The sequence below is a fragment of the Cyprinodon variegatus genome, unplaced genomic scaffold (genome assembly GCF_000732505.1).
Source record: "Cyprinodon variegatus isolate N-32 unplaced genomic scaffold, C_variegatus-1.0 Scaffold740, whole genome shotgun sequence".
Classification (NCBI taxonomy): Eukaryota; Metazoa; Chordata; class Actinopteri; order Cyprinodontiformes; family Cyprinodontidae; genus Cyprinodon; species Cyprinodon variegatus.
The window spans coordinates 13819-33343 of NW_015151193.1; the positions used below are offsets into that span (position 1 = coordinate 13819).

Consider the following 19525-nt stretch of genomic DNA (forward strand, 5'->3'; position numbering starts at 1 on the left):
AGCCTAACCCTAACCTAAACTAAATTAATTCCTTAGTCCTAAACGTTACTCCTGACCGAAACACAGCAATTCCCTAGGTGGGGTCCTGGCATCAGGCCCTGCAAGAAGCAGTTGAAGCCCACAAATCCGCCATTTATATATATAATATGCTGTTTTTTGCTGTACAAATTTCCATAGCCGTATATTGGTTATTTATTCTCCAGGTGCACATTATATATATTGTTAAAACAGTGCAGTATTTTATTATTTATTTGTTACTCTTCACTATTACAGTATGTTATTCTTATACATTTTTTTTCTATAATCTTTTTGCTGCTGTAAACACCGGAATTTCCCCATTGTGTGACAATAAAGGAATTTTCTTTCTTCTTTTTCTTCTTAATTAATAATTTTAGGCAAGCTTTTTTTTCTTTTCTAATCACGTTGAAATAAAACTGTTAATAGATGTCAATGCTGGCTCCTCATTTCGCACCTTAGTTGGTGAAAATCCAGTTAGTGGACCCTTAAAACACCCTGTTTCAGTGGGCTTTTGATGTTCCAGTAACATGTCACTACTCTTGAAGATTTTTTTTTTTTTAAAGAGAGCACGGCACATACAGAGTAAAGCCAGCAGCTCTCAGCCTTCCCTCTACACAAAGTGTTGGTGGGGGCTGACCTTGTTAAATGGAGGCCACTCCCGGCCTCTTAGATCATGATAAGAAGCGGGAGGCAAACTTGTTTGTCTTTCTCAGCAGAGTTTTTGGCAGGGGAGGACATCAATCTCTGGTTTAATAAATGGAGATGACAAAGGATGAATTCAAGGAGGTGAGTTTCCTTACTTCCTTTTTTTACATTGTAAGCTAAATTAGCAATCTATATACAGTATATCTGATTACATTTTTGTTAATAATGTTTTGGTGCAGCTGGATTATATAAGTTATGGATATTTTTATCGATATAAAAATCTCATTACTTTTATGATCCTTGAAAGCCGGCTTTTGGTTTTAATGTGTGTTTATATGCTTGTCATCTCCATGGTGTTGTATAAGGTCATGCTGTTTCCCATTTCTTTTTCTGTATTAATTATTGTCTTTAAGGTGTTGCCATATATCTTAAAATATATATTAAAAATTGACCAGCTTCCAATGTTATCCTCCACTTATCCCTCTGTATTTAAGTTCATTGTTGGCCATTGTTCTCCACTGGATCCTCCTGTTATCGTACGCCTTTCCTTGTCTGTTACTGCCTGATTATTTTTTCAAACACTTCTCCTCATGCCGGTTTGTAAGTTTTTGCCCTTTCTTATAATTAAAATGCTGCTCCTATGACCCTGTCTGCACTTTGGTCCAGATCATACCCTAAAGACATTGCCAAAAGCAAGATGAGGAATAATTTTTACATTTTTTATTATTCCCTTGCAGCAAAGATGCAGATTTAGCTCACAGCACCATAGAGGGATTGTCTGTTTAATTCTAATAAGAAAGATCAGGAAAACCATAAGATAACATAATCAAATCAACCAATTTAGTGTTTGCTAAAGAGGTTTAGAGGATGAATGAAAAAAGAGAAGAGCTTTATGTGCAGCTTCCTATCCCTGGTGCTGCAGGTTTAACAATGCCCTCAGCTTGACAAAAGGCTGTTTGTAATTTTGGATCATATCACATAGAAACTTCTAAAAATGCAGAGGTGGGTACATTCTGTGTGGGAACTATCTCTCCTTCCCTGGGACTTAATCATCAACAGAAAAATCCTTCTTCATCTAAATGCCATGCTTTGATCGGTTTGACTAAATCTCTTAAATCTGTGTGTTTGTGTGGGTTTTAAGGTGGACTGGAACCAGATTTACGAGGATGAGACGTAAGTGCATTTAAAGCTTGACAATCTCAATAGTATAAAATTTTATTAGAGCGTCATTCCGTCGAGATATGCAGATGGAGTAAAATCTTTTTTAATATTCTTTGTATTTTGTGTCTAAAGCATCCTAGATTACTCTTCTTTTCAGGCTTTCTAATGGATCTTTGAGTTTTCATTTATGTCAACAGCTTATTCAGTAATTTCTGTTTAATTTTAGACACTATATTCAATGTCTAGATATCAGAGAGCTAATGGCTCTTTAGAATTGCTTTACTGCAGCTGTAATCTCCCAAGTCTGAAGTCAATAAATTGGGTTTTTGTCACAAAATGCTTAACAGAAAATGCTGTCAGCTGGCAGATGGCCGCTCACACTGAGCCTGGTTCCACTGGCTATTCCTTCCTGTTAAAAGGGAGTTTTCCTCTCCCCCGTCGCTGCATGCATGCTTGGTGTGAGGGATTGCTGCTTAGTCAAGGACTCCATGCATTAAGCTGGTTTTACTTAGACATAAAAACAATCTGACTGTATGTAGTGGGAAAAAAATATTTAACTATTCACCCTAGTTAAATAAACGGAGATCGATGGATTTCACTCAGTTGGCACATTTATTCATATCTTTGCAAAGAGAGAACAGTTCATTATCATCCTTATGGCAGCATTCTGCCCTGTTCTGCATGAGCAGCATTCGTTCCCCCTTACTTACAACAATGGAAAAATAGTCAGAGTCACATCAAATTACAGACACTTTGGTTAAACAGTAACATGTTATGAATAAACCTTGAGAAAGAATTTGTTTTATTATGGGGAGAAGCTATGTCTGGTCTACAAACACCATCACACAGAGAATGGTGTGGCCTTGAAAGAATTTGTTTTATTATGGGGAGAAGCTATGTCTGGTCTACAAACACCATCACACAGAGAATGGTGTGGCCTTGAAAGTGAAACAGACTGAGTCAAAACTTTTATAGTGAGTAAATAGGATATATCAATATATAATAGAAGAGAAACTTTCCTACAACAGTGTATGATCTGATCTCTATAAAGTGCCTTGAGATGAGATGTGTTATGAATTGGCTCTGTATGAATAAACTGAATTGAATTAAATTGAACCAAAAGTAAAAGAGCAGCCTGATCACTGATCACTGGATCAAGAATCTCATAAAAATAGAGGAATGTCTGAAATATGTCAGTTCAAATGGAAAGAAATCAACTGAAGCACAGACAGTGTTACACTTTGTGCAACAAATTCTAAGTCTTTGCATGTTTGGTTGAAGTTGCTGATTTCAGTTTCTCGTTCTCCCATTCAGCCCACCTGCACTGGACTTGGAGACGGCACTGGAGGAATGTAACCTCGCCCTCCATCTGTTTCTGAACAACAGGTTCGCCGATGCTTTGGCTTCATTAGAACCTCGGTAAGTCGCCGACGTTCAGAGAGACCTGATGGGATCTGCAACATTTAAAAAAAAAGTTACCAGCTGAGTAGGAACTAGCTGCATCTATTCTGTTACATTTACTTGAGTAACTTTCTAGTAGTTTCAGGAGTAAATTTATAGCTTTGCACTTTCTACTTTTAATTGAGTAAAAATTTGAAAAAAATAACACTACTATTACAACAGTACAATTTCTCATTTAATCTACTCATTGTGAGTAACTTTAGTAAATTCCATTTTAATCAAACATGAACCATATTTGTTTTTCATAACTTTTGATGAGTTTATATTCCACTTAAATGTGTTTTTGTGTAATTACTGTATCTCATATCTTTATTTTTCATCTCATTCGTTGAAACACCAGAAACTGCATATAACTTTAAATTTTGTCTGCTGCTATGATCATTTGTAGTAATTCGATTAGGATATTTAGGATGGCTCATTTTTACTTTTACTAGAATAAAAATACAATGAAGTATTGTTTCTTTTACTTGAATATAATATGTGGATATTCTACTCACCTCTGTGAATGACTAATGTGTTTTAGACAAATCCTTTGTTTTGAGTTTCGGGAGAATGAATAGTCATTTGGAGAAATATCTAAAATTAATCTGAAGTCATATAAAACCAATTCTTTTTAGGAAAGTGATTCATTTGTTCTACAGATCATCAGTTCCCAGTTTCAGAAAGCCTTATTTGTTGAGATAAAGTCCAAGCCTTCATAATTCTTATGAAAGAGACATTTCAGCAGCAACATTTTTGAAAGGCCATATTTTCTCAGTCTTTGCTGTTCATCAGCTGCAGGCAAAGAAACACTGTAAAAGCTCATCACATTCGGGGTAATTGTCTCTTTAGTCAGAGTTCATCTACAGTTCAGAGAGAGCAGCTCTTAATGTTTCTACAACTGTTCTAGTGGAACCAGCTCTACATAAACATGGACTCTAAAAAATGTATTTAACCACAAAAGCACGAAAGTTCTGTATTGTATTTATAATCATGTGATGTTTCCTCAGCTTTGATGAATATTGACAGAAAAAAACAAGGGATTTTCTTTATGACAGCAATGGGAAAAAAATATACAAAAAAGGCACACAATTGCAAACCAACCAATTTACAGACTATTTTGAATAAACTTCTTTTTCAAACATTGACTGTTACTTTCCAACCTTTTACTGTGGTTTCTTAGGAAGAGTCAAAGCATGTATCATGCTATGGGCTACAGCAGTATCTTACTGATGCAGGCTGCTATGACCTTTGACCCCAAGGACATGGACGTTGCCATGACATCGATGAAGGAGGCTCTGCACACCTGTCAGAGGTACGGCTTTAATATGACCTCAGTTGTTGTGGCATTGATAACAGAAATGAAGATTATGTCCATTTTCACTCATTTCTGTCTCAATACATTACATTTAATAATCAAATGAAATAAATAAAAGACATTTAGCTGAATATAAAGGCTCCTATGATTGAAAAATGTTATTGGTTGACCATGACTTATTGCATATAAACAGCACAAAGCGCTTATTTTTGTTTAGCGCTGTGCATGAGAGAAGCAGCCCACTATGGATTACCAAATGTAAAGCTACAGAGTCAAATATTCGCTGCAATGCTTTGAGTTATTTAGCCTCAAATGAGAGGGGATAAAATGAGTTCATAAAATCCACCTATCATTCATACATTTATAAATATCACATTTCCGAGCCTACCATTTCATTACTTAGTTAAATATTAAATTTACAAACAACACTTTTAACTTTAATGTTAATGTTATTAACTAAATATTCAGCTTTGAATGTAATATTTAGTTCCAATCTAAATTTTTCAATCCAGGGTAAATATTTGTTTTTACCAAGTCAATACTTATTTAGCAAATAAGTGTGGATTTAAATACTGTATCTAGTTGGCAATTAATTGTATGCTTATATATTTATTGAGCCTTTATTTATTTCTGTATTTATTTTTAAATATGGCAGAGTTGGTCCTCCATAAAAACTTAGTTTTGACCTAAATATTTTACTAATATGTTAATTTACTTGCCGGATAGCAAAGGTGGACCTTTAAAATAAAATCTTTGTCTTTAAATCATCTATATAAACCTCAGCTGGTGGGACTTAGAGAGGATAGCTACGGCCCACATCTAGGACTCCATCAGTGTCACTAGGGACTAGAGGCATGCACAGACTATGGAGGGGTTTGGGCGGAAACAAGGGTACAATAAGCGCATCGTCTTCAATGCAGAGGCCACTCTATCATGTGTTTTTTTTTTCTTAACAACTGAACCACAAGTGTAACTCATTTTTGCTCCTTTTAACTGTTCATTTAACACGTTTTTTTTTTCAGTCTTTCTATCAATACAAGATAGATAACAGTTAAATAATTTCACAATAAAAGTCCATAAATGAAAATGACAAATTTTCCCGTCTGTCTTTTTGACTTCTGCTATGCTTTTCCAAATATCCCGCTTTCAGAGCTTTCTGGATCAGATCTGATTCCTTAAACTAAATCTTTGACAATCACCACTGGATGCTTGAAATGCAACATTAACATCCAGAAGCTGCTAGATCTTCTTTAGCTCCTGCAGCCACCACATCTGTGGATGTGCTGATGGACCCGTTAAAGATTTTGTTTCCCTTACTTGAATTTAGCAATAATAAAAAATAAAAGTCAGACGGATCATTGAGCTTCGAGGTGAACAGGTGCATCTTAAACTCTTTGCATTTTACATAGCATGGCTGTCAGAAACTGGTCAGTTTCATTGTTCTGGAAGCCTGGATTTGTAAATAATTTGGGCCGCAAAATATTCTTCTTCCTGTTGCATTGTTTATTCGTGAATCTAACTTTTTTTTGATGCTTTGAATTTTGGCTTTTGCTAGACTTTTTTAAAGGACATTGACGCATTATTAAACATATTCATCCAAATGTTGTTATTTTTTTGTTATAAAACTGATATTTTAATCTGTCATATACTGTGACCGAAGGGGGAGCTTACATGTATTTCTAATAGACCTCTTTAGGTTCAGGTATTAATTTTGTGATATTGGTTTTGGGTATGAATCCTGCAAAGTTCGGGTTGGTAGATAGCAAACTGGTGAGCAGAACGCATCACAGCAGGTGCTTGAGTCACAATATCTGACGGGTTACAGATTTTGTCTAAACACCTTTAGTACATCCAGCAAGCTGAGGTGCTATAAGAGCCCAAACAAAATAAAATAAAGTATTCCCCGCTCACTTTTTTAATATTGTTACATTTAATGTCATATGTCGAGGAAAAATTGTTCTCCGTTCCTCCATATTATGATAGCTGGAGAGGACGATTTTGAACATTCAAGTAATTGCCTGAGTGTACATAGACCCAGTTATTTCTCCAGTTATTTAGTAGCGCAGTATGTAGCACTGCTGCTTTGCAGCAAGAAGGTTCTGGATTTTATTTCTGGCCCGGGGTCTTTCTGCATGGAGTCTGCATGTTCTCCCTGAGCATGTGTGGGTTCTCTCTGGGTACTCCAGCTTCCTCCCACAGTCAAAAAACATGACTGTTAAGTTAATTGGCTTCTCTCTAGGGACACCTAGGGAATTCTCCTTAGGTGTGAGTGTGTGTTTAAATGGTGGTTTGTCCTGTTTGTTTATGTGTTGCCATGCGATGGACTGGCAACCTGTCCAGCGTATACCCGCGACCCCAGCAGGGACAAAGCGTGACGGAAAATTGAGGATTTTAAATTGTAAAACGAATGATACACAGGTTTTACACTTTGTTGGATATTTTATTTTTTGCGCTGCATAAATTATTTTGTGTGCTGAGAAAAGGGCGAGCAGTGAGTAATTGCGCAGCTTAGAGGGAGCATTGCCTCCACCTCTGACCCCTACACATCAAGAAGCAAGGGGACGGCGCGCCAGGACTCAACCCATCCTGCACTCAGACTGGTCCAGCCTGTCCACTCAGGCTGGCAGCTGAGGAACATCCGGAGTAAGACCACCAGGCCCAGAAACAGTTTCTACCCTGCAGATGTTAGACTGCTGCACTTAAGCTGTACTTAATTCAGCTTTGTTTATTTATATTTATTTTCTTTAATATTAAGCTTATTAAACTGGGATCTGAGTCAAAATGTTATACCACAAACAGCCAAATGTGAACTATTTTGACATTATAAAATTCCTGGAATCTTTAAATATTTAAGACTTTATTTCTCATAATTGTGACATACCATGTGTAATTTAATGACTTTCAAGTGGTGGAAATTTCTCAGTGTGTCCCATGAACCCTGTAAAAGACACCTTCTTGTGCCTTGTCACATTAAAATCTGGTTTTTAGCACCCGATGCAGGGTTTACAGCTGTGTGAGGAGTTCAGTATGGATTCAGGACACAATATTACATTTTTTCACACTTAATCCACAAGCAAGTAAAAAACAAAGATTGGTTAATAAATGGATAAAGTTGCCTAATACCTAAAACGTTAGTTTAAAAGAGCGATAAATATCTAAGAGTTGAATGACATGTTTATCTAATAAGAAAATGTTTATCGTAGAATAAAAACCTTAAGTTAACCCTTTTGTAGTTATAAAAATTTTAAAAGTTGATTTTAGAAAATGTTTACTATGAAATATATTTTTGATGCTTTAAAAGACATTTTGTTTCCTGACGTAGATTTCGGAGGAAAACTGGAATAATGGAGAGCTTGGCCAATTTTTGGCATGGACAACCTGAGGACAATTTGACAGAGGGTGAGTGGAGGGGTTAATTAACATAACCCTTTTGTGGTATTTCTTTTGGTATACATATATATAATTTTTTGGATCTCTTATTGACAGAGGAGATGCACGCTGAGCTATGCTACGCTGAGGTCCTGATGCAGAAGGCGGGGCTCACTTTCCTGGATGAAAGCATAATCAGTTTCATCAAAGGAGGGATGGGAATGAGGAACAGTTATCTGATTTACAAGTAACTAAAATCATAGAAAAAAACTTTTTAAGTTTTTCTTTTCTTTTTTTAATACATGAATACCACATGTCTCCTAACCAGGAATTGTCAGGACATGGAAAATGCTATGGAAGCGGCAGAAAAAGAGAAGAGCACACACATTCATTTTCGAGGCGGTGTAAACATGGGCATTGGATCATTCAACCTGGTAAGAAGCAAAAAAGCTAAACTGTTGATTCAATACTCAACATAGAACTTTGCTTATTTAGAGTGTCCAAGAGAGGTGCTGCAAATACATAAATGTGCAGCAAATAGAAGAAGTGCTATAAACACAAAAATAAGACAATGCACAAAAAACATGCAGAAGGAAAATGCTGTAAAGGAGAAATACTGCAATCACAGCAAATAGACAGCAGCAAAACACAGAGAAAAACACAAAAGACATGCAAAGGAAACAAATGCAGTAAGTAGCCAGAAATAGTCTCAGTTATGTCAAAGGTGCTGAAGACCAGTAGGGTGCAATGATCATTAACACATATACATCAAACAGATTAACTCCTACCTACCTACCTGATCCTGTCACTGCCCGATCTGTACCATCAGCTTAATTACATGTGCAAGCAGATATTCATCCAGCTCACCATAAATAATGTATTTGCAAGACTGAAGGTTTTATTTCTAGCCTTAAATCACAAAGGAATGCTAATCTACATCTTTAAAAAAAAATGTAAGACTTTTCTGAGAGAATTAGAGACATTTAGCATTCTCTTAGATAAATTGCTTGTGTGACCGATTGATTAGATAAGAAAGGTGAACACAAAACTTGAAACAATACAGTACAATCGGGGGTGATCCAGATGTATACCTGGTTGAGAATGCGCAAATCAGCTGATGGTATGGATCATGCTACGGTATAGACAGACTCTTAGAAAAAACTGAAATGGGATAATAACCCAGAGGACACCCGGAGTCCTTCTGCCATCAGGACGAAGTTTGCAGCTTTTCTTAACTTGCCAGTTGTCAGGATTTGTTTGTGGTTTGAGGACCCAAATGCAGAGGCAGGGAGGGAGAGGTAAGTTTCTTGAAGATACCGTCTGTTTGAAATTGATGTGTGTGTGTGTGTGTGTGTGTGTATATATGAAGAACTGCATACTACTTGGATATTGTATACTGTATACTCGCCGATACAGACACCATAATTTTAGTGCTGGATAGGGCGTTCGCAAAATACTGCTATCAGTATCGGTGCAACACTTCTGAAAATGAGCAAAGCTGTTTGCTATGTAATGACTTATGGGTTTTAATTTCTGAATAATTCACAGGACAATGTTAAGAAAGAAAAATGTCCTGGTAAAGACTTCGAGTCAGTCAAGACATGGTAGACAATGCAAAAAAAAAAATATATATATATATATATATATATATATATATATATATATAAATAAATAAATAAAAGATGTATTTTTGGTCTCACAATAATCACCAGTTCCAAATGAAGTTTAACTGACAGTTAAAGACAGAAAGAAAACAAATATAACAAATCAGATGGAGTGAAGCTGCCAGACAGTGCAGGACCAGCTAAGTTTATCCTTATCCAGTCGCACAAACACAGAAAATAGTGGACTTTAAAACATTTTTTTTTAACCATTTCTGCAGTCAAGTAATGTTCTTATTAATAGGCTAGCTGTGAGCTGGTAACTGAATGCATGCAGGGCTGATCTATCTTGTTGCTGATCAGCTGAGTCAGCGAGGAGTTGCTCTAACCACTTTCTAAAAAATCTGACTCCCACAGATATGTTCTTATCTCGTCACAAAAAGCCACTCTGCCACTATTTTTAGTGTGTGCTGTTTTCGCGTTGGCATCAGCCTGATGCAGCTGAGAAATACGGTAGATTTGCATCAGAAAAAACCCCCAAGAAAACTCCAAACAATTACAAAGCCTCAAATGCAAGAAACATTATATAAAAGTAACAAGTAGAGCAGAAGCATCAAAACGTGCACTTTTTAATCAGTTCCTGCTCTCAGTAAAGGTTTGTATTCCAGTCGTACTCCTGCATATGTTTAGCAATGCACCAGCGTCGCCTTCCTACATACCTAACCTTCCTGCATAAATAATTTAATCGCTGCAATAGACAGGCTTCAACAAAGGATTTAGACCAGTTTAAAATCTCACTGCAGCTCCTGAGCAACATCAATACCAGCAATGTGGACCACTGCTCCAGCACCCATGCCACCACCACTCAAACATCTCATTTTGATTTAAACATTCCTCCAGGAGCTTTTAACGTGAAACTGAGTGCAGATACTTTTCAGACACCTTTCAGGTGTAACCATGCCAATATATGATTCTCTGGTCCATTTCAGGTTCTGGGATGAGCTCATCTAATTTGCTCCAGAAGCTGGACTCTGGCAAATTGTGACCATATGTGCATTTAAAAAAGAGAAAGGGATGTAATGTTACATTAAGATAAAGAAGGGGGGAAAGGAGGAGGGCTAATATAACAAAAGGTGAGTATGTACTGTAGTTAATACTGAAATAAATGTAGATGCAGATAAAAGCAAAACAATAAGATATAGAAGCAAATATAACAGCAATCATTTTAATGACCCAAAATAAAAAAAAACAAGAAGGTTATATGTATATTAAAGATAATATATGTAATAAATTGGTAAGTAAAGCTAAAGGGCAATGTCTATAGAAGAAGAACAAAATGGGCAAATAAAAATGTAGAGGGATCAGCAAATAAAAAAGGACTTTGTTCAAAATTAAAATATTATGACTCTGTGGTAATTAAAACAAATAATAATAATAATGACAATAATAAATAATAATATTATGAATAATAATGCCTGTTGCCCTTAGACAGCTGGAGAAAGGCACCAGCTTCCTTTGCGACCCCAGCAGGGATAAGCGTGATGGAAAATGGATGGATGAATAATAATTTATTAATTACCTATATTATTAATGTTATCGCAGTAGGCCAAGATGTTTGAAGGTTAGCCAGAGAGGACACTGGTCATCCCACAGTCCATACCGCTGTAGACAGGCCACGCCCATCTATGTGGTTTTTATGTCATATTTGACTCATTTGTTTATTTATTTTTTTCTTTGTGATAGTAACTAAAATGGCGAGATGCAATTAAAAGTGGGCCCAAATTTTTCTTAAGTTTTCTTGTTAAAGCTCTGTTAAACTCAAGCAAAGCTATGCAAACCCTTTTTCTGTACTGCAGAAAATTCTCCCACCTCATATACATACTAGACATGAAACTGACGGTATTGCTTGCTTTATGACACATTCGGGTAATAAAAAAGAATTGAAAACATAATCCTGACCCAGCTTCTCCAGATAATCCAGTAACCACCCAGTTTTATGTGTATTTTCAGATACTGTCCATGCTACCATCCAGAGTCCTCAGACTCATGGAGTTTCTGGGCTTCTCTGGAGACAGGGTAGGGCATGCAACTCTGTGCAGTTCAGAACCTTTGCTTTGCCATGACCTAGTGCCAGGGTTAGCATGTTTGAATATGTTGCAGGAGCTGGGTTTGGCGCAGCTGAGAGAAGGGGCGGCAAGCAACAGCCTGCGTTCCATCCTCAGCACCTTGACTCTGCTCATGTTTCACCTCTATATGAGTGTGATTCTTGGTGAGAAAATGTTTCTCTATGTGAAGTTGATTTTTTTTTGCTGGAGATTGTGAAGTTAATCTTTGTTTTTCCCCAGGTACTGGTGAAGGAAACCTTCCTGAGGCTGAGGCTCTGCTTAAACCGTATGCTGAGAAGTTTCCAAATGTAAGAAACTGTAAAGTCATGGGGAAAATAATGTTTCCACTTCTATTAATTTAATTGTAGATAAACTAAGTTCACTCCATGATTCAACACTTTGCAGAACCATGACCACTGGATGTGGAGTTTCTATTTTATCAGAGTGGTTCTACCGGGTACATTTCAGTAGCGTCCCAGATTGGCGGTTCTATGCTGGGGCCAACAGGGGCCAGTTTTCCTGTAGGACTGGTTCTGGCCCCTTTTATGGCCCCTGAACGGAACACCAAATCATGGTGATTTGTCCTGGAAGAGAAACAGTAACAGATTGAACCAATTTAATTTTATCTTCTGTTGCATTTATGATTTAAAAATCAAAATGATAGCTTCAGTCAAAGGATAGGATCATCATTGTTATCAGATAAATTTTATTTTGAAACAAATAAAAAAAAAAACGGACTCCAATATGTCCTGGCTAAGTTCAGCTGTTTTGCTTAAGTTTTAATTCTATGTATTAACTGATGATTTTTCACATAAAATAAGACAAAATACATAATATTCCCAAATTGAATGTACATTGACGTAAGATGCCAGCCACCCTCTGCACACTGTCTTCAATACTCAGGGGAGCCTGATCATTGGGAGATTGCTCCTCCCTAAATGCAGGACCAATAGACTGCTGAACTCCTCACTGGGGGAAGGAGGAGGTGATAGGAAGAGGGACGAGGGTCAGCACCCCCCTCCTTGGACACCTTATGCAAAACCTTACCTATCGTCACTCATGTGCAATATTCTTTTCTCTCACCGTGCAATAACACATGTCAACTATTGTGTAGCCTGTGCCATTTTTTTTACTTATTTATATGGTCAGTAGATCTCTGCAGTACAAATGCAATAATCCAAGTCAACTACTGTGTAGTCTTTCCTTAGCTCTCTGCTGTGCACATATTTAGTATCTAAAGGAAACATATTCGTGGACATTACAACTTTTTTCTTTTTTTCCCCTTTTTTTTTGGTACGATATACACTCTATATTATCTGTCATCGTTTTTTTTTTATCTTTAATGGGTTTTTGCTTTAAATCTTTGTACTCTATATAAGCTACTGGAACCAGGATTTCCATGAAGGAGTAATCCAAATGGATAAAAGAAGTTGACTCTAAGTCTAAGTCTAATATTGAAAATAATAGCCTTATTTTATCTTTAACTCAAAAGACTTTTGTAAAAGCCAATATTTCCCTTTGGCCCAACTGTATTCATTGACTACAGAGATGTTTATATTTCAGGACTTCTAAAGTGCTGCCTCGTTTTTATAATCAAATACATCACAATTTCTTAATTTTTTCAATATTAGAAGCTTCAGACATTTTGCATTACTATCTGGCTCAGTATTGAGTAAAACCCTTTTTTTGCATCAACTTTGCTGGATATGTCACATTTCTGGCCACATTCATTATTAGTATCTCAACCAATGAGGTTGAATTCACAAATAAATGTGAGAAACATCATGTGGTCATGCAACAATATAACCTTTGAATTAAAGTAGATATTTATTTAGAAGATAATTATTTCAGGTTCTTATTCTTTTGCATGATAAGGGATTTTTTATTTTAGGTAAAATTACTATTTTGAATGCAGGAAAAATGAGTTCTCAGTGGGATCAACATCAGATTTTATTTAAACTGAGTGGGACTGATATTTCAATTCACCGCAGAGCCAAAAAGTGGCTAACTTATATTTCAATTGTAACTATCACTCTCTTTTTTTTTGTTTCATGCTTTCCCTAATGCCCTGATGAAAAAAACTGATTTGTGTGACGGACACTTTTCTAAGAATGTTGTGGTGAATCATAAGTAATTTAGCAAACTTAGGTGATGCTGCCCTATTCTGTGATAGAAAGAAGAGGATTTCTTCAATCTTTCAAAACAAGCCATGGTACTATATATATATATATATATATATATATATATATATATATATATATATACACATCCGGATATTGCCCAAACATCTGCTTCTAGATGAGTTAATAATTGCATTTTTATTAGCAGAACCCTTTATTAGTATTTACCAGGATTGTATTAACAGACATGGAAACCTACATTCATTCAATGACTGAATTTATTTTAAACAATCTGGATTTAATCTAAGGCATTGTTTTTCCACAGGGAGCCCTGATGCTCTTCTACACCGCCAGAATCGCCGTGCTTAAAGGGAACTTCACATTCGTGAGTGTTTAGTGTCTGCACCTTCTTCCACGTGTGGGTTTGTACTGTAAATGCATACCTGCTCTTTTTCTGCAGGCTCAGGAGAAGTTCCTGGCATGCATAGCAACGCAGGAAGAGTGGCGTCAGATTCACCACCTGTGCTACTGGGAGCTGATGTGGGCATACTCTTTTGAACAAAACTGGGTCGAGGCGTATCGATACGCCGACCTGCTCTGCAAGGAGAACAAGTGGTCCAAGGTAGCCGCTGGGACTTCTTAGATCTTTTTCTTAGCAGTATGTCAGATTTTCTTGAGTTCATCTAATTAGCTGTTGGTTTCTGTATCTTTTAGGCCACATATGTGTTTCAGAAAGCAGCTATCTTAAGCATGCTTCCAGAGGAAGAAGTGGACAAGCTGGGAGAAAATGTAGTGGAACTGTTCAGGTTTGCAAAGAAATCCACAATTTAATTGCTGTATGTCTGGAAGTGAACTAAATCAGGTCTGGTCTGTAGGCAGGTGGAAGGGCTCAGATTAAGAATCGCAGGAAAATCGATTCCCACCGAGAAGTTCGCCGCAAAGAAGGCCCAGAGATACTCCTCCCCGACCCCTCTGAAGCTTGTGGTCCCTGCTTTGGTCAGAACATGATCACATGATCACAATCTGTTAATGAACTGTTATTTTTTTCTGTTTCATTTACTGCAACAAACCAAAAATTTTGTCTGGCAGGAAATGATGTATGTGTGGAACGGCTTCACAGTAGTCGGGAAAAGGCCAGAGCTGACCGAGAACATCTTGTCGACACTGGAGAAAGCAGAAGAGAATCTCAGGAACGATTCAGCGCCGACAGATTACCACATGGATGACCTGTGTGTGGTGCAGCTGCTGAAGGGGCTGTGTTTAACGCAGCTGGGACGCCTGGTTCAGGCTGAGATCTGCTTCAATTTCGTCATCTCCAGGTGAGTTCACATCTTTACTAACTACACTAGTAGCCATTCAAAATCTCCCCACTTTCCTTGATGGGCCCTTGGGTAGTCCCCTAAGATTCCTTTATTAAATATCAATCTTTGTTCTAAAATATTCTTTCTGTCATGATTTGTGGACATTGAGATCTGAAGAGAAGCTTCATCTCCTGTTCAGACCCTGTAATGCAGTGAAAGGGTGGATTTAGAGGGAAAAAATATGCACGCCCAGGAGAAGGAGGGGGTCACTGCAGTGGCTGGAAGTATGCTGCTATTCGGTTGGAGTTTGATTGGGAAGGGCCTCTTTGAATGGTTGCTACTGTAACTAAAACTCTGGATGCATTAAAAGTTCTCATCAAAAACTTTATTCATCTACTTTAATACACAACTGATTCCATTAAAGTATAACTTAAGCTCAAGGGTTTTTATGTGTTTAGCTGATTATTTTATTGTATTTACTGTGTTTAACAATGAATAAATAAGAAATACAGTAAAATAATAAGCCTTTTTTTAATCTTTCTTTTTTATTCATTGCATTTTCACAGGTGCTGCTCAGTGGGGCAGTGCTTAGCACTGCTGCCTTGCAGCAATAAGGTCCTGGGTTTGATTCCCTGTTAGGTTAATTGGCTTCTCTAAATTCTCCTTAGGTGTGAGTGTGTGTTCTGTGTGTCTCTGTGATGGACTGGCGACCTGTCCAGGGTGTAACCCGCCTCTTACCTGTAGAGAGGCTGGGTTGAGTTTAACGTTTTACCTGACATTTTGAATTGAAAAAGCTTCCTGGATAGAAAGCGAAACATCCTCAAACTTGGAAACAAAGTCCAGTGGATAGGTTTTTACATTTTTTGGAATAACTATGACCTGGATGAATGAGAATCTTCACCAGAAAAAAAAAAATAGTAAATAATATTTATTGTGCACCTGAAATAGGTGGCCTATCCTGTAGGCTACCTATAGCTACGGGCAAGAGTAAAAAATATAAACTGACAATAATTAAGGTCTAATATGAATATATAAAATACAATCATAAATGCGAAAGTTGTTTTTGTCTGCTAGCTTTGTCTGCTAGCAGATTATGCTCCAAACATCTGGATTTATATCCACCAGTCCCTCTTAACAACTGCTTCACACCACATACTCCAAAACAAGGAACCCATGCATGAAGGTTATGATTTATTTAACCGAAAGATACCCCCACCACACACACACACCTCTTTTGCAGTCCATTTGGTATTCTTTCACTGTTATAAAAATTCTGACACTCCATATATGTTTACATACGCCCAAAATATCTCCTCACACTCTAGCATTGTCCCAATACCTCCTTATCAATGGATCCATATCAATGAAGTGTCACATGGGGAAAAATGGTTTCCAAATGCTGTCTGCTGAACTGCAAACTTCTATCACTTTGAGCCTTCTTTGAAGATCTGCTCTAGCGTACAAACGTGTTTGCATCTATTTTAAGATGCTGAAACTGTCCTAGTATCAGGCCTATAGTCAATAAATACATCCTACTAAAACAAAGCTGAGAGCTAATGTGTCTTTTTCTAGTTCTTTATTCCTTCAAGCAGGGTTATTAGTCTGTCAACAGCAGAAATATATTACTGCTTGACATGTTCTGTTTATGGTGCACCTTAATATTAGTTTAATCCCTCTTTGGTTTAACTTTCTGCTGCACTTTCTCAACCGAAAGCTAATTAATCCTGGTCCTGCTTATAAAATAATGATCAGGTCACATTTTAGCCTTACTCAGCTCACTTCCTACCACCCTCTGGGCCTCTTCAAACCAGCCAGCCTGGTAAGGAATAAAATTGTAATAAAAGTGCTTCTTAGGCTGGCTGAATGGAGTGAGGCCAGCCTAAGTAGATCCATTGAAAAAAGACCTCTAGTGTGACTGTGATTTGCTCCGCTTTAGGCTCCATAGGTGCAGAATGACTTAGACTTAGACTATAGACTTAGACAGACTTTATTGTCCTTTTGTACACATAGTGTATACAAAATGAAAATTCGTTCAGTACAAATCTCAAGACATTTCCATTTTTATAGTGCAGTAGTGATAAAATATAAGAGCAGTGATAAAATGTAAACATAAGACTGCTATATGATTTAAAGTGTCTAACATTCAGCGCTTTTTTTTTAAACAACATTTTATACAGCATCCAGCAGTCTAATGGCAGTGGGGAAGAAGTTGTTCTGGAATCTACTGGACCTGCAATGAATGCTGCGAAGCCTCTTCCCAGAGGGCAGCAGGGAGAACAGTCCATGGTGGGGGTGTGAGGGCTCATTGATGATGTTACGGGCTCAGGACACGCAGCACTGGAATGAAATGTCTTTAATGGAGGGAACAACTCTTCTCACCTTCTTCCAGTCTGAGGCGCTGCAGCCTCAACACCACACAGTGGGACAGCTGGTCAGAACGCTTTCTATGGTGCTTGTGGTGGTGAGGATGGGTGGGGGGCTCCTCATCTTCCTCAGGAAGTACAAGTGCTTCTTATCCTCCACCATGCCACCAACCCACCAGCGGTGCGACAAATGAAAGCCTGAGATGTAAATCATCATTTAGCATCTAAAAAAATAACTACATAAGACAAATGCATCATTGTTATATATTCAGAGTTACTGATCTCTAAAATCTTGCAGAGATTCTTCCCAGGTTTCTCAACTATAAATGCATTGTTAAAAAATTCCAGATTTTCAATTACTTAACTATTTTTGAAAGCTCTTATTTCTAGTACTTAAAGGACTCAGTTACAACAGCCATTCCTATTTCTATTGGAAATGCCTGTTCTAACTCATCTTGTTCATGACAACAACAATCCGAAAAACCAGGCAGGCCGACTTTTACTTTGTTTTTCTGAAGACATTTCGGCACCCATTAGAAGTCTTTCTCAATTCCTTCAGTTGCACAAAAAAAAATGTCTGTATTTAAAGGTGCATGAGGTCCATCCTCATAAGCACATTCAAAGTCAGATACAAATTAAAAACCCAACTATCATTCTTTTTGGTTGTTAAATCTGTTGATTTGTTTGGGTTTGGTGTTTAGCCGTTTAAACCAGAATGAGTGTGCCTGTTTAACACTAATTGGAAGCTGAAACCCCAAAGATGCATTTTTGATCATAGATGTGTCCTTTGCTTATGAGGTTCAGCTATCAGAGATGATCCAGGAAAGGACTTCACGGCACTCCCACTGGTTCAATGCTGATTGAAATGTGTGCCTATTATATCGTCTACTGTTAATGACTTAGACCCTCTGTTGTTTCTTTGTCTGTCATGCAGTGAGAAGGAAATAAAGCACGAAACCTATCTGGTACCATTTACCATGTATGAGCTGGGTTTGCTGCACAAGCTGAAAGGTGACATTAATAAGGCCATCACAGTCATTGAAAATGCAAAGTAAGTGTTTTTAAGGTTTCTTTCAAATAAACTAACCAAAAATCTAAGGAAATCACATCTCAGACTTGTAAACAAGCTGCAACTAAATGACATAAACTCAGCCATTTGCTGGTGCTAGCCAGTCTACCCAGATACTCCCAGGTTACACAAACGATTAACCCCCAGGTGATTCTGTTTGCAGGAACAACTACAGGGACTACAGCATGGAGTCCAGGCTGCACTTCCGCATCCATGCGACCCTCAACACCATGGGCTCGTTCGAAGCCAAACTTCCTCCTTCACGTACGCCGGCTTGAAAGATTGGAAGATGGGCAGAGCTCATACCTAAAACTGTACTCCAAATCATCTCCAAGTCAACTCTGAATCCACACCCACTTATTTTAGAGTTGCACCTCTGTGTTATTTACAAATATTTGGATGTAAAAATGTCACTGAGTAATGCTGATGTATAATATCTACAATATAAACAGCATGAACTTCAAATAGAAACAGATAGTTCAAATTTTTATCATTTTGGTTTTAATTTTTGCAAATTAAAATTAAATTCTGACTTCTTTAAGGAAGTAAACACCAATGTATTTATATAAGACACCAAATTTGTTTTTAGGTTATACACCAGGAGCTTAAAAATCACAATCTGTGAATAAATGTGGAGCTATTGATAAACAGAATGAAGCTTTTCATCTCTAAAGAGCTTTATCTCTTTGCCTTTCTTCCTCAGCAGACTCCTGTCTTGTTGTCTCCTGTAGCTCTGACCAAAGCCAGACTAATTTAAATATTAAACATTGATTTATTTAAAATGTCGTACTGTTGTATTTTCTGCATTTTTTTGTTTGTTTGTTTACGAAGTCGATGAGTCGATGCAATCAGCTGGTTTTCCTTAGATAGAAAACTTTGAACAAATCGCTATATAGATAAAGTGAATTAGACTTAGACTTACACAACTTTTACTGTCAAAACCAACCAAGTCTCATGGGAAAATGTACCCCCACTACGTTGGTCCACACTGCAAAACGTAGTGGAGGTACATTAA

General features: G+C 37.3%; 1 protein-coding gene across 1 annotated transcript; it reads left to right on the forward strand.

The window, feature by feature from the left end:
- Nucleotides 1–681: 681 nt before the first annotated feature.
- On the forward strand, nucleotides 682–19277 carry LOC107097992 (tetratricopeptide repeat protein 39B-like). Its single transcript, XM_015395412.1, has 17 exons — nucleotides 682–804; nucleotides 1805–1836; nucleotides 3139–3243; nucleotides 4448–4579; nucleotides 7905–7981; nucleotides 8069–8198; nucleotides 8280–8385; nucleotides 11563–11628; nucleotides 11713–11821; nucleotides 11898–11965; nucleotides 14103–14162; nucleotides 14238–14399; nucleotides 14492–14583; nucleotides 14653–14773; nucleotides 14867–15096; nucleotides 18376–18492; nucleotides 18674–19277. The coding sequence occupies exons 1-17, from the start codon at nucleotides 775–777 to the stop codon at nucleotides 18786–18788; spliced, it is 1752 nt and encodes a 583-aa protein (XP_015250898.1). The 5' UTR covers nucleotides 682–774; the 3' UTR covers nucleotides 18789–19277.
- Nucleotides 19278–19525: the final 248 nt, after the last annotated feature.